General features: G+C 47.5%; 1 protein-coding gene across 6 annotated transcripts in view; it reads left to right on the top strand.

Moving 5' to 3' along the window:
- Positions 1-15,623, top strand: part of dmd (dystrophin) — a 278,483-nt gene that overhangs the window by 107,462 nt on the left and 155,398 nt on the right. For all 6 annotated transcript variants that reach the window (XM_045209630.1, XM_045209633.1, XM_045209631.1 and 3 more), the window contains exons 8-10: positions 5,407-5,585; positions 11,190-11,324; positions 12,713-12,916. In XM_045209630.1, the coding sequence (XP_045065565.1) occupies positions 5,407-5,585; positions 11,190-11,324; positions 12,713-12,916 (518 nt within the window). The remainder of the gene's footprint in view (positions 1-5,406; positions 5,586-11,189; positions 11,325-12,712; positions 12,917-15,623) is intronic.

The raw sequence follows: 15,623 nt of genomic DNA, 5'->3' as shown, positions 1-15,623 counted from the left end.
GCAGCAGTAAAATAACAGTAGCGAGGCTATATACAGGGGGTACCGGTACAGAGTCAATGTGCGGAGGCACAGATTAGTCGAGGGAAAAAAGTATTTGATCCCCTGCTGATTTTGTACGTTTGCCCACTGACAAAGACATGATCAATCTATAATTTTAATGGTAGATTTATTTGAACAGTGAGAGACAGAATAACTCCTCCCCCCCTCCTCCTCCCTCTCTGTGGATGACTTCGTCAACCATTTCGAAAAGAAGGTTGACGACATCCGATCCTCGTTTGTTAAGTCAAATGACACTGCTGGTCCTGCTCACACTGCCCTACCCTACGCTTTGACTTCTTTCTCCCCTCTCTCTCCAGATGAAATCTTGCGACTTGTGACGGCCGGCCGCCCAACAACCTGCCCGCTTGACCCTATCCCCTCCTCTCTTCTCCAGACCATCTCCGGTGACCTTCTCCCTTACCTCACCTCGCTCATCAACTCATCCTTGACCGCTGGCTATGTCCCTTCTGTCTTCAAGAGAGCGAGAGTTGCACCCCTTCTCAAAAAACCAACACTCGATCCCTCTAATGTCAACAACTACAGACCAGTATCCCTTCTTTTTTTTCTCTCCAAAACTCTTGAGCGTGCCGTCTTTAGCCAACTCTCTTGCTATCTCTCTCAGAATTACCTTCTTGATCCAAACCAGTCAGGTTTCAAGACTGGTCATTCAACTGAGACTGCTCTTCTCTGTGTCACGGAGGCTCTCCGCACTGCTAAAGCTAACTCTCTCTCATCTGCTCTTGTCCTTCTAGACCTGTCTGCTGCCTTTGATACTGTGAACCATCAGATCCTCCTCTCCACCCTCTCCGAGTTGGGCATCTCCGGCGCGGCTCACTCTTGGATTGCGTCCTACCTGACCGGTCGCTCCTACCAAGTGGCTTGGCGAGAATCTGTCTCCGCACCATGTGCTCTCACCACTGGTGTCCCCCAGGGCTCAGTTCTAGGCCCTCTCCTATTCTCGCTATACACCAAGTCACTTGGCTCTGTCATATCCTCACATGGCCTCTCCTATCATTGCTACGCAGACGACACACAACTAATCTTCTCCTTTCCCCCTTCTGATAACCAGGTGGCGAATCGCATCTCTGCATGTCTGGCAGACATATCAGTGTGGATGACGGATCACCACCTCAAGCTGAACCTCGGCAAGACGGAGCTGCTCTTCCTCCCGGGGAAGGACTGCCCGTTCCATGATCTCGCCATCACGGTTGACAACTCCGTTGTGTTTTCCTCCCAGAGTGCAAAGAGCCTTGGCGTGACCCTGGACAACACCCTGTCGTTCTCCGCTAACATCAAGGCGGTGACCCGATCCTGTAGGTTCATGCTCTACAACATTCAGAGAGTACGACCCTGCCTTACACAGGAAGCGGCACAGGTCCTAATCCAGGCACTTGTCATCTCCCGTCTGGATTACTGCAACTCGCTGTTGGCTGGGCTCCCTGCCTGTGCCATTAAACCCCTACAACTCATCCAGAATGCCGCAGCCCGTCTGGTGTTCAACCTTCCCAAGTTCTCTCACGTCACCCCACTCCTCCGCACACTCCACTGGCTTCCAGTTGAAGCTCGCATCTGCTACAAGACCATGGTGCTTGCCTACGGAGCTGTGAGGGGAACGGCACCTCCGTACCTTCAGGCTCTGATCAGTCCCTACACCCAAACGAGGGCATTGCGTTCATCCACCTCTGGCCTGCTGGCCCCCCTACCTCTACGGAAGCACCGTTCCCGCTCAGCCCAGTCAAAACTGTTCGCTGCTCTGGCACCCCAATGGTGGAACAAGCTCCCTTACAACGCCAGGACAGCGGAGTCACTCACCACCTTCCGGAGACACTTGAAAACCCGCCTCTTTAAGGAATACCTGGGATAGGATAAAGTAATCCTTCTACCCCCCCTTACCCCACCCCACCCAAAAAAAAAAATAATAATAATAACATATTGTAAAGTGGTTATCCCACTTTGAATGCACCAATTTGTAAGTCGCTCTGGATAAGAGCGTCTGCTAAATGACGTAAATGTAAATGTAAATGTAACAACAAAAAAATCCAGAACAATGCATGTCAAAAATGATATAAATTGATTTGCATTTTAATGAGGGAAATAAGTATTTGACCCCTCTGCAAAACATGACTTAGTACTTGGTGGCAAAACCCTTGTTGGCAATCACAGAGGTCAGACGTTTCTTGTAGTTGGCCACCAGGTTTGCACACATCTCAGGGGGGATTTTGTCCCACTCCTCTTTGCAGATCTTCTCCAAGTCATTAAGGTTTCGAGGCTGACGTTTGGCAACTCGAACCTTCAGCTCCCTCCACAGATTTTCTATGGGATTAAGGTCTGGAGACTGGCTAGGCCACTCCAGGACCTTAATGTGCTTCTTCTTGAGCCACTCCATTGTTGCCTTGGCCGTGTGTTTTGGGTCATTGTCATGCTGGAATACCCATCCACAACCCATTTTCAATGCCCTGGCTGAGGGAAGGAGGTTCTCACCCAAGATTTGACGGTACATGGCCCCGTCCATCGTCCCTTTGATGCGGTGAAGTTGTCCTGTGCCCTTAGCAGAAAAACACCCCCAAAGCATAATGTTTCCACCTCCATGTTTGATGGTGGGGATGGTGTTCTTGGGGTCATAGGCAGCATTCCTCCTCCTCCAAACACAGTGAGTTGAGTTGATGGCAAAGAGCTACATTTTGGTCTCATCTGACCACAACACTTTCACCCAGTTCTCCTCTGAATCATTCAGATGTTCATTGGCAAATTTCAGACGGGCCTGTATATGTGTTTTCTTGAGCAGGGGGACCTTGCGGGCGCTGCAGGATTTCAGTCCTTCACGGCGTAGTGTGTTACCTATTGTTTTCTTGGTGACTATGGTCCCAGCTGCCTTGAGATCATTGACAAGATCCTCCCGTGTAATTCTGGGCTGATTCCTCACCGTTCTCATGATCATTGAAACTCCACGAGGTGAGATCTTGAATGGAGCCCCAGGCCGAGGGAGATTGACAGTTATTTTGTGTTTCTTCCATTTGCGAATAATCGCACCAACTGTTGTCACCTTCTCACCAAGCTGCTTGGCGATGGTCTTGTAGCCCATTCCAGCCTTGTGTAGGTCTACAATCTTGTCCCTGACATCCTTGGAGAGCTCTTTGGTCTTGGCCATGGTGGAGAGTTTGGAATCTGATTGATTGATTGCTTCTGTGGACAGGTGTCTTTTATACAGGTAACAAGCTGAGATTAGGAGCACTCCCTTTAAGAGTGTGCTCCTAATCTCAGCTCGTTACCTGTATAAAAGACACCTGGGAGCCAGAAATCTTTCTGATTGAGAGGGGGTCAAATACTTATTTCCCTCATTAAAATGCAAATCAATTTATAACATTTTTGACATGCGTTTTTCTGGATTTATTTGTTGTTATTCTGTCTCTCACTGTTCAAATAAACCTACCATTAAAATTATAGACTGATCATGTCTTTGTCAGTGGGCAAACGTACAAAATCAGCAGGGTATCAAATACTTTTTTCCCTCACTGTACATGTAGGTAGAGTTAAAGTAAAAGCAGCGTAAAAGAGGGGGTGGGGCGGGGGACAATGCAAATAGTCTGTGTAGCCAATTGATTCGCTGCTCAGAAGTCTTTTGTACCTGGACTTGGCGCTCCGGTACCGCTTGCCGTGCGGTACCGGTACCCCTGAGGGGGAATAGGCTTTGTCGTGCCCTCTTCACGACTGTCTTGGTGTGTTTGGACCATGATAGTTTGTTGGTGCTCCACTACAGCCCCGTTGATGAGAATGGGGGGGTTTTCCATCCTCTTCTTTTTCCTGAAATCCACAATCATCTCCTTTGTCTTGATCACGTTGAGGGAGAGTAAGAGAGAGAGAGAGAGAGAGAGAGAGAGAGAGAGAGAGAGTAGGAGAAAGAGAGAGAGAGAGACAGAGTAGGAGAGAGAGAGAGAGAGAGAGAGAGAGAGAGAGACAGAGTAGGAGAGAGAGAGAGAGACAGAGTAGGAGAGAGAGAGAGTAGGAAAGAGAGAGAGAGAGAGTAGGAGAAAGAGAGAGAGAGAGACAGAGTAGGAGAGAGAGAGAGAGATACAGAGTAGGAAGAGAGAGAGAGAGAGAGAGAGAGAGAGAGAGAGAGAGAGAGAGCTAGAGAGAGAGAGAGAGAGAGAGAGAGTAGGAAAGAGAGAGAGAGAGAGAGAGAGACAGAGACAGAGACAGAGTAGGAGAGAGACAGAGAGAGAGAGAGAGAGAGAGAGAGAGAGAGAGAGAGAGAGAGAGAGAGAGAGAGAGAGAGAGAGAGAGAGAGAGAGAGAGAGAGAGAGAGAGAGAGAGAGAGGAGAGAGAGAGAGAGAGAGAGAGAGAGAGAGAGAGAGAGAGAGAGAGAGAGAGAGAGTAGGAGAGAGAGGGGTAGAAAATAGAACATGGATCCATACCTAACACAGACACTGCTGCTGCTGCTGCTTCAGGCTAGGACATATCACTCAGACAGACCCAGACATGAACCCTCTTGTAGATAAAGAACATTGACACTACAAGAGAGCTTATGAGATATGATTATACTGTATATATCATACAGTTCATATCGATGACATGTCCACTTCCATGTCCTCCTGGATTTTCTAGGATGTGTCACTGATGATATGTCTCACCATTTGCGTCCCAAATGGCACCCTCTTCCCTAAATAGTGCACTACTTTTGACCAGAGCGCTATGGCCTATAGTGGATTGTAAAGGGAATAGGGTGCCATTTGGGATGCAACCACTGTCTGGTTTCTTCTTTGATGAATCATATATACTTACCCTGTGCTGAACCTACGGTAAACTTTAAACACACAATACATTACAGCATGTCTTCTACACTCCTTCACTACACGCCTCTCTCTTCTCAATGTGTTTTATTGTCAAGTGGTCAGTGGTACTGAGTCTAACCTCCCTCCCCTTTTCCCTCCACTCCACTCCACTCTCTCTCTCGCTCTCGCTCTCGCTCTCGCTCTCGCTCTCTCTCTCTCTCTCTCTCTCTCTCTCTCTCTCTCTCTCTCTCTCTCTCTCTCTCTCTCTCTCTCTCTCGCTCTCTCTCTCTCTCTCACACTCACTCACTCTCTCTCTCGCTCTCGCTCTCGCTCTCGCTCTCTCTCTCTCTCTCTCTCTCACTCACTCACTCACTCTCTCTCTCTCTCCTCTACCCCTCCACCTCCCCTCCCCTACTATCTCTCTCTCTCTCTCTCTCTCTCTCTCTCTCTCTCTCTCTCTCTCTCTCTCTCTCTCTCTCTCTCTCTCTCTCTCTCTCTCTCTCTCTCTCTCTCCCTCATCTTCCCTCTCTTTCTCTCTGTCTCCCTCTCCCTCCCCCTCTCTCATTCTATCCCTGCCCCTCTCTTCTCCCCCCTCTAGATGTGGCGGTGCTGCACCCTGATAAGAAGTCAGTCATCATGTACATAACGTCTCTGTTCCAAGTGCTGCCTCAGGGCGTAACCATGGAGGCCATCCAGGAAGTAGAGACGCTGCCTCGGACCATCGTCAAGCAGGAGGAACACTTCACCATCCAGACCCAGCAACGCTACTCCCAACAGGTAGGTCACACACAGGAGCTCGCATATGCACAAGCAACAGGTGCATGCGCAGGTCACACACACACACACACACACACAGGTATACGTGTGTACACACAGAGGCATGCACACACACATTCGCACACACACACAAACACTTATTCATCAACATACACAGCAGAAACCAAATCAATTTACAACTAATTTTTATTCTGGAGACAGTCGCTCACTCTCATGTCATCCTGATCTCACAATAATCCCACTCCAATGTCATTTACCTTTTCTTTGTTTATGTTAAAACCGTATCAATCTTCATCTTGATGTGCAAACCGTTTTATTTGGACTAAAAACTGCTCCTGCCAATCTCTCGTTGACTCCAATGACATTGTTACCGTGGTAAAGTCGAGGATGTCACCACGGTAGAATGGCATTTTATTACCATAGTAACACGCCATCATCACCATGATGATGATGACTCTTATCACCATGGTTAAAATGGCGTCGCTACTATGGTAAGATGGCATCCAGGCTGCGCCTCGAATGGCACCCTATTCCCTTATATAGCGCACTACTTTTGACCAGGGCTTATAGTGCTAGGGTCAAAAGTAGTGCACTAAATAGATAATAGGGTGTCATTTGAGACGAAGGCCGTCTGTATCTCTATATGTTACTCTGGCATTTTCATAATGGTAAGATGGCATTTCTTTCCCAAGATCCCCTGGGGCTGCATGCCTTCTCTGTGCTTCTCTCGTGTCTCTGCCGCCATGCAAACCAAAGCAGAAGAAATGACTAGGCGTTAGCTGGTTGAACAGCTGTGACTTTAAATCAGGGTTGTTATTGTTGACTGTTTATTGTTTCTGTTCCCTGTGGGGATTTCTCTCTCATTCAGCTGTTGTGTTGTGACATGTTGTTGTCTGTTCTACTGGGGCTCTAGGTCTGTTAGCTCTGGTCTCAGTCTGTCCTCCAGCTAGTCAACTATGTGTTCAGGGACATGTCCAAAATGGCACCCTAAAGTAGTGCACTATATAGAGAATAGGGTGCCATTTGGGACGCATTCCATATCTGGCTGTTATCTCACTGCTATCATGCCATATGACTGGTATAGTGTTGTTATCTGAGGCCCTCCATCAGATGTTATAGTGAACGTGTTGCAGTAGTGGAGCCGTAATAGAAAGATACCCAGTGGGCAAATCCTGGCTAAACTAGTTGAAGAATGACGTCATAACGATACATGTTATCTTACCTCCTTTAATTGCTATCTTTCTGAGTCACTATTCTATTGATGTGGGACTATAAATTGTGATAATGACGGATGGATATGTGGTGGAGAGAGAGATGAGAGAGAGAATGAGAGAAAGAGAGCAAGAGAGAGAGATGGGGAGAATGAGAAAGAGAGAAAGAGAGAGAAAACGAGGAAGAAAGAGAGATAGGGAGTGAGAGAGAAAGAGAGAAAGAGAGAGAGAGGGAGAGAGAGAGAGAGAGAGAGAGAGAGAGAGAGAGATGAGATAGAGGGGGAAGAGAGAGAGGGAAATTAGTCTAGCTGTCTGGAAGATGTCATTATCCTTCACTTCATTTATCATCATTTACACCAACTGCCACAAGTATCTCTCCCACTCTGATGCAGACAGACAAGGAACAGGGAGACAGACGGACAGCGAAACAGACAGACAAGAGACAGGGAGACAAGGAGACAGACAGAGAGGGAGGCAGACAGACAGACAGACAGGAGACAGACAGGCTGGAGGGAGGCAGACATGAGACAGGGAGACAGGAGACAGGGAGACAGGAGACAGGGAACAGACAGACAGACAGACAGACAGACAGACAGACAGACAGACAGACAGACAGACAGACAGACAGACAGACAGGCTGGAGGGAGACAGGAGACAAGGAGACAGACATACAGACAGGAGACAGACAGACAGGAGACAGGGAGACAGGAGACAGACCGGGAGACAGGAGACAGACAGGGAACAGAAAGACAGGCAGACAGACAGACAGAAAGACAGGAGAAACAGGGACAGACAGAGAGACAGGAGCTGGGAAAACAGACAGACAGACAGACAGACAGACAGACAGACAGACAGGAGACAGGGAGACAGACATGGGACAGACAGACAGGGAGACAAGGGACAGGTAGACAGACAGACAGACAGACAGGTAATAAACAGACAGGAGACAGGATGACAAGAGACAGACAGACAGAGAGGGAGACAGGCAGGAGGCAGACAGACAGGAGATAGGGAGACAGACAGACAGACAGACAGACAGGGTGACAGGAGACAGGGAACAGAAAGCCAGACAGACAGACAGACATTGAGGCAGACAGGGTGACAGGGAGAGAGACATACAGACAGGGGACAGGGAGACGGTTCAGTTCACAGGCTGAATTGTCTGGATGAGTTAACGTGGTTTAGTATATTCAGCTATAGCTCAGGGGATTGGGCTGGGTTTAGGATACTATGTATCCAGGGTCCGTATGTATCAAGCTTCTTAGAATAGGAGTGCTGATATGTATTCAGTTTTGCCTTTTAGATCATAACGAATATGATTATCTCGATAAGGGGGATCTGATCCTAGATCAGCAGTCCTACTCTGAAACTCTGTGAATAAGGCCACAGAGCTGTCTTCCAGGCTGGCTTACAGTGTATTGTTGAGATGTGAGCAGATTCTGATCCGGACTATGCTGTGCAGACTGGGGAGTTAGGGGAGGGTTAATCCAGTATAATGGATGCTGCTCTCTCTGTCTTTAGGGGAGGGTTAATCCAGTATAATGGATACTGCTCTCTCTGTCTTTAGGGGAGGGTTAATCCAGTATAATGGATACTGCTCTCTCTGTCTTTAGGGGAGGGTTAATCCAGTATAATGGATACTGCTCTCTCTGTGTTTAGGGGAGGGTTAATCCAGTATAATGGATACTGCTCTCTCTGTCTTTAGGGGAGGGTTAATCCAGTATAATGGATACTGCTCTCTCTGTCTTTAGGGGAGGGTTAATCCAGTATAATGGATACTGCTCTCTCTGTGTTTAGGGGAGGGTTAATCCAGTATAATGGATGCTGCTCTCTCTGTGTTTAGGGGAGGGTTAATCCATTATAATGGATGCTGCTCTCTCTGTCTTTAGGGGAGGGTTAATCCAGTATAATGGATGCCGCTCTCTCTGTGTTTAGGGGAGGGTTAATCCAGTATAATGGATGCTGCTCTCTCTGTGTTTAGGGGAGGGTTAATCCAGTATAATGGATGCTGCTCTCTCTGTCTTTAGGGGAGGGTTAATCCAGTATAATGGATGCTGCTCTCTCTGTGTTTAGGGGAGTTTAATCCAGTATAATGGATGCTGCTCTCTCTGTCTTTAGGGGAGGGTTAATCCAGTATAATGGATGCTGCTCTCTCTGTCTTTAGGGGAGGGTTAATCCAGTATAATGAATGCTGCTCTCTCTGTGTTTAGGGGAGGGTTAATCCAGTATAATGGATGCTGCTCTCTCTGTCTTTAGGGGAGGGTTAATCCAGTATAATGGATGCTGCTCTCTCTGTCTTTAGGGGAGGGTTAATCCAGTATAATGGATGCTGCTCTCTCTGTGTTTAGGGGAGGGTTAATCCAGTATAATGGATGCTGCTCTCTCTGTCTTTAGGGGAGGGTTAATCCAGTATAATGGATGCTGCTCTCTCTGTCTTTAGGGGAGGGTTAATCCAGTATAATGGATACTGCTCTCTCTGTGTTTAGGGGAGGGTTAATCCAGTATAATGGATGCTGCTCTCTCTGTCTTTTGGGGAGGGTTAATCCAGTATAATGGATGCTGCTCTCTCTGTCTTTAGGGGAGGGTTAATCCAGTATAATGGATGCTGCTCTCTCTGTGTTTAGGGGAGGGTTAATCCAGTATAATGGATGATGCTCTCTCTGTGTTTAGGGGAGGGTTAATCCAGTATAATGGATGCTGCTCTCTCTGTCTTTAGGGGAGGGTTAATCCAGTATAATGGATGCTGCTCTCTCTGTCTTTAGGGGAGGGTTAATCCAGTATAATGGATGCTGCTCTCTCTGTGTTTAGGGGAGGGTTAATCCAATATAATGGATGCTGCTCTCTCTGTCTTTAGGGGAGGGTTAATCCAGTATAATGGATGCTGCTCTCTCTGTCTTTAGGGGAGGGTTAATCCAGTATAATGGATGCTTAATCCAGTATAATGGATGCTGCTCTCTCTGTCTTTAGGGGAGGGTTAATCCATTATAATGGATGCTTAATCCAGTATAATGGATGCTGCTCTCTCTGTCTTTAGGGGAGGGTTAATCCAGTATAATGGATGCTGCTCTCTCTGTGTTTAGGGGAGGGTTAATCCAGTATAATGGATGCTGCTCTCTCTGTCTTTAGGGGAGGGTTAATCCAGTATAATGGATGCTGCTCTCTCTGTCTTTAGGGGAGGGTTAATCCAGTATAATGGATACTGCTCTCTCTGTGTTTAGGGGAGGGTTAATCCAGTATAATGGATGCTGCTCTCTCTGTCTTTTGGGGAGGGTTAATCCAGTATAATGGATGCTGCTCTCTCTGTGTTTAGGGGAGGGTTAATCCAGTATAATGGATGCTGCTCTCTCTGTCTTTAGGGGAGGGTTAATCCAGTATAATGGATGCTGCTCTCTCTGTCTTTAGGGGAGGGTTAATCCAGTATAATGGATACTGCTCTCTCTGTGTTTAGGGGAGGGTTAATCCAGTATAATGGATGCTGCTCTCTCTGTCTTTTGGGGAGGGTTAATCCAGTATAATGGATGCTGCTCTCTCTGTCTTTAGGGGAGGGTTAATCCAGTATAATGGATGCCACTCTCTCTGTCTTTAGGGGAGGGTTAATCCAGTATAATGGATGCTGTGTTTTATGTGTTGCTGATGTACTCTACATGTATTTTCTAAACTGTCTTTGTTGCTCTGCTCTGACACTCTTGCCTTTCCTTTCACATCTTTTTCATTCTCTCTCCCACTCTCTCCTCCACTCGCTCTCTTTCTCTGTCTCTCTCACCCTTTCACCCACCCACCCACACATCCCTTTGTGTCTATCCTCTGTCTTTTTCTCTCGCTCCTTGCCTCGATCTCATCCTCCCTTCTTCCCACACTCTTCCATCTCCTCCCTGTGACTCCCCCTCTCTTTTCCTGTCCTTCACCCTCTCCCTCTCTGTCTCCTTTTCCTCTCCCTCTCCTCTTCTTGTTTTCTCTTCTCTTCTTCTGTCTGTCTTTTCTTTTCCATTCTCTCCCCTTCTCTCTCTCTCTCTCTCTCCTCTCATCTCCCTCTTTCCTCTCATCTCTCTCCCTCTCTCTCTCTCTCTCTCTCTCTCTCTCTCTCTCTCTCTCTCTCTCTCTCTCTCTCTCTCTCTCTCTCTCTCTCTCTCTGTCTCTCTCTCTCTCCTCTCATCTCCCTCTTTCCTCTCATCTCATCTCTCTCTCTCTCTCTCTCTCTCTCTCTCTCTCTCTCTCTCTCTCTCTCTCTCTCTTTCTCCTCTCATCTCTCTCTCCTCTCATCTCATCTCATCTCTCTCTCTCTCTCTCTCTCTCTCTCTCTCTCTCTCTCTCTCTCTCTCTCTCTCTCTCTCTCTCTGTCTCTGTCTCTGTCTCTGTCTCTGTCTCTGTCTCTGTCTCTGTCTCTGTCTCTCAGATCACAGTGAGTGTGTCTCAGGGGCGGGTTCGCACCCCCTCCCCCTCTCCTAAGCCTCACTATAAAAGCTATGCCTACACTCAAGCTGCATATGTCAAGTCACCTGAACAAAAGAAGAGACGCTTTACTGAGCAGGTCTGTGTCTACGGCTAACTACCTACCCTGTCTCTAGTCTCAGCTGTAGCTCTCTCCACTCCTCCTCTCTCCTCTCTCCTCTCTCCTCTCTCCTCTCTCCTCTCTCCTCTCTCCTCTCTCCTCCTCTCTCCTCTCTCCTCTCTCCTCTCTCCTCTCCTCCTCTCCTCCTCTCTCCTCTCCTCTCCTCTCCTCTCCTCTCCTCTCCTCTCCTCTCCTCTCCTCTCCTCTCCTCTCCTCTCCTCTCCTCTCCTCTCCTCTCCTCCTGGGTGTCCATCCATGGCTGAACAGAGTTGTCTGAGCCTGTGGCTACGTACCAGTTAGTCTTCATTACAGTTTAACACTTATCTGGGCATTGTGAGATATGAGGATCTGTGCAATACGACTACAATAAAGACGACCTGGCTTGGCCAGGCTAGGCCCAGCTCGGCCTACCTCCCCCCATCTCCCCCCCCAGGCTAAATGAACAGTTATCTGGGTCTCCAGGCTCATCCCAGGTGTACCAGTGACTGACACAAATCTCAGAGTATGTCTGTGTCTACAGAGCATGTGGAGCCTCTGAACGGCATGGCATGGCACAGCACAGCTTGGCTAACAGCACCACAACACAACACACCAGGCGCTCTGTTTGTGCTGCTGACTAATGCACCTGTGTGTTTGGCTTTGTCACCGTGAGTCAATGTGTGTCTTTCTGTCTGTCTGTGTTTGTGTGTAGTGTAATTATACCTTTGGATAGAGTGTTGCCTTTTGTTTGTCTCTGTCTGTGCAGCAGGTGTGTGTGTGTGTGTGTGTGTGTGTGTGTGTGTGTGTGTGTGTGTGTGTGTGTGTGTGTGTGTGTGTGTGTGTGTGTGTGTGTGTGTGTGTGTGTGTGTGCATGTGGGGGTGTCTGTGTTTCTGTGCTTCACACCTCTAATGTGTTTTGGCTCCATTCCTCATCACACTCTCTTCCCTTCAAGGCAGGAAGTCTTTAGACTGTTGAGACTCCCTAGGAGAGGAAGCCTTGTTAATGTAGTGGGGAACAACTATTTTGCCATTTCTAAGAAAGCAATTAGTTTATTGTCAGTGGTGAGTCTAACCACGCTCTTCAGTCCACACTCTCCTCTCCCTCTCCTAACCCTCCCTCTCTCCCCTTTCCCCTGCCCCTCTCCCTCTCTCCCCCTCCCCTCCCCTCTCCCTCCCTCCCTCCCTCTCTCCCCCTTCCCCTGCCCCTCTCCCTCCCTCCCTCTCTCCCCCTCCCATCCCCTCTCCCTCCCTCTCTCTCTCCCTCCCCTCTCCTAACCCTCTCTCTCTCTCTCCCCCTTCCCCCTTCCTCCTCCCCCTTCATCTCCCTCTCTCTCCTTCTCCATCTCCCTCTCCCTCCATCTCCCCTCCTCTCCTCCTCCTCACCCCAGACCCAGCTGCTGCGTGGGGGCAGTCAGGATGACCTGGAGCGGGGCCTGAGCCCCCTGGCCCCTGGGGACACCCAGCTGGAAGACTACCAGAGCTCCCTGGAGGAGGTCCTGACCTGGCTGCTGTCTGCAGAGGACGGCCTGCAGGCCCAGCCCCCCATCTCCTCCCACGTAGAGGAGGTCAAGGAGCAGTTCCACACACACGAGGTAAGGACACCCCAGAGGGGATATATACAGTGGGGAGAACAAGTATTTGATACAAAAATCCAGAAAATCACATTGTATGATTTTTAAGTAATTAATTTGCATTTTATTGCATGACATAAGTATTTGATCACCTACCAACCAGTAAGAATTCCAGCTCTCACAGACCTGTTAGTTTTTCTTTAAGAAGCCCTCCTGTTCTCCACTCATTACCTGTATTAACTGCACCTGTTTGAACTCATTACCTGTATAAAAGACACCTGTCCACACACTCAATCAAACAGACTCCAACCTCTCCACAATGGCCAAGACCAGAGAGCTGTGTAAGGACATCAGGGATAAAATTGTAGACCTGCACAAGGCTGGGATGGGCTACAGGACAATAGGCAAGCAGCTTGGTGAGAAGGCAACAACTGTTGGCGCAATTATTAGAAAATGGAAGAAGTTCAAGATGACGGTCAATCACCCTCGGTCTGGGGCTCCATGCAAGATCTCACCTCGTGGGGCATCAATGATCATGAGGAAGGTGAGGGATCAGCCCAGAACTACACGGCAGGACCTGGTCAATGACCTGAAGAGAGCTGGGACCACAGTCTCAAAGAAAACCATTAGTAACACACTACGCCATCATGGATTAAAATCCAAGCCAGCGCATGTCCAGGCCGGTCTGAAGTTTGCCAATGACCATCTGGATGATCCAGAGGAGGAATGGGAGAAGGTCATGTGGTCTGATGAGACAAAAATATAGCTTTTTGGTCTAAACTCCACTCGCCGTGTTTGGAGGAAGAAGAAGGATGAGTACAACCCCAAGAACACCATCCCAACCGTGATGCATGGCGGTGGAAACATAATTCTTTGGGGATGCTTTTCTGCAAAGGGGACAGGACGACTGCACCGTATTGAGGGGAGGATGGATGGGGCCATGTATCGCGAGATCTTGGCCAACAACCTCCTTCCCTCAGTAAGAGCATTGAAGATGGGTCGTGGCTGGGTCTTCCAGCATGACAACGACCCGAAACACACAGCCAGGGCAACTAAGGAGTGGCTCCGTAAGAAGCATCTCAAGGTCCTGGAGTGGCCTAGCCAGTCTCCAGACCTGAACCCAATAGAAAATCTTTGGAGGGAGCTGAAAGTCCGTATTGCCCAGCGACAGCCTCGAAACCTGAAGGATCTGGAGAAGGTCTGTATGGAGGAGTGAGCCAAAATCCCAGCTGCAGTGTGTGCAAACCTGGTCAAGACCTACAGGAAACGTATGATCTCTGTAATTGCAAACAAAGGTTTCTGTACCAAATATTAAGTTCTGCTTTTCTGATGTATCAAATACTTATGTCATGCAATACAATGCAAAATAATTACTTAAAAATCATACAATGTGATTTTCTGGATTTTTGTTTTAGATTCCGTCTCTCACAGTTGAAGTGTACCTATGATAAAAAATTACAGACCTCTACATGCTTTGTAAGTAGGAAAACCTGCAAAATCGGCAGTGTATCAAATACTTGTTCTCCCCACTGTACCAGTTTAGTTTATTTAGTATAACACATGAGGTAGGGACACCCCAGAGGGCATATATACCATTTGAGTTTATTTAGTATAACACATAAGGTAGGGACACCCCAGAGGGCATATATACCAGTTGAGTTAATTTAGTATAACACATAAGGTAGGGACACCCCAGAGGGCATATATACCAGTTGAGTTAATTTAGTATAACACATAAGGTAGGGACACCCCAGAGGGCATATATACCAGTTGAGTTAATTTAGTATAACACATAAGGTAGGGACACCCCAGAGGGCATATATACCAGTTGAGTTAATTTAGTATAACACATAAGGTAGGGACACCCCAGAGGGCATATATACCAGTTGAGTTAATTTAGTATAACACACGAGGTACAGAAGGGTTTCAAGTTCAAGACTTTCAAAACTTTATTGTCCATTATTGTCATGTATTTTGTCATGTTTTATCATGCTTTGTTACACTGTGTATTTTTAAGAGCAATGAACACTAGGGACACCATAGAGGGGACATAGCTACAGGGCCTGCAGAAAGTATTCATACCCCTTGACTTATTCCACATTTTGTTGTGTTACAGCCTGAATTCAAAATGGATGAAAAAAAGAAAAATCCCACCCTCCACACAATACCCAATAATGAAAAAGTGAAAACATGTTCTTAGACATTTTTGCAAATGTATTTAAAATGAAATGTACATAAGTATTCACAGCCCTGAGAAACAATACTTTGTAGAAGCACCTTTGGCAGCGATTACAGCTGTGAGTCTTTCTGCGTAAGTCTCTAAGAGCTTTCCACACCTGGATTTTGCAACATTTGCCCATTATTCTTTTCAAAATTCTTCAAGCTCTGTCAAATTGATTGTTGATTATTGCTAGACAACCATTTTTAGGTCTTGCCATAGATTTTTTTGAAGTCAAAACTGTACCTCAGCCACTCAACATTCCTTGTCTTCTTGCTAAGCAACTCCAGTGTAGATTTGGGCTTGTGTTTTAGGTTATTGTCCTGCTGAAAGGGAATTCATATCGCAGTGTCTGGTGGAAAGCAGACTGAACCAGGTTTTCCTCTACGATTTTGCCTGTGCTTAGCGCCATTCTGTTTCTTTTTTATCCTGAAAAACTCCCCAGTCCTTAACGATTACAAGCATACCCTTAACATGATGCAGCCACCACCATGCTTGAAAATATGGAGA

Source organism: Coregonus clupeaformis, chromosome 30, assembly GCF_020615455.1.
Source record: "Coregonus clupeaformis isolate EN_2021a chromosome 30, ASM2061545v1, whole genome shotgun sequence".
Classification (NCBI taxonomy): Eukaryota; Metazoa; Chordata; class Actinopteri; order Salmoniformes; family Salmonidae; genus Coregonus; species Coregonus clupeaformis.
The sequence above is the reverse complement of the archived record's forward strand: the minus strand, read 5'-3'. Positions and strand labels throughout refer to the sequence as shown.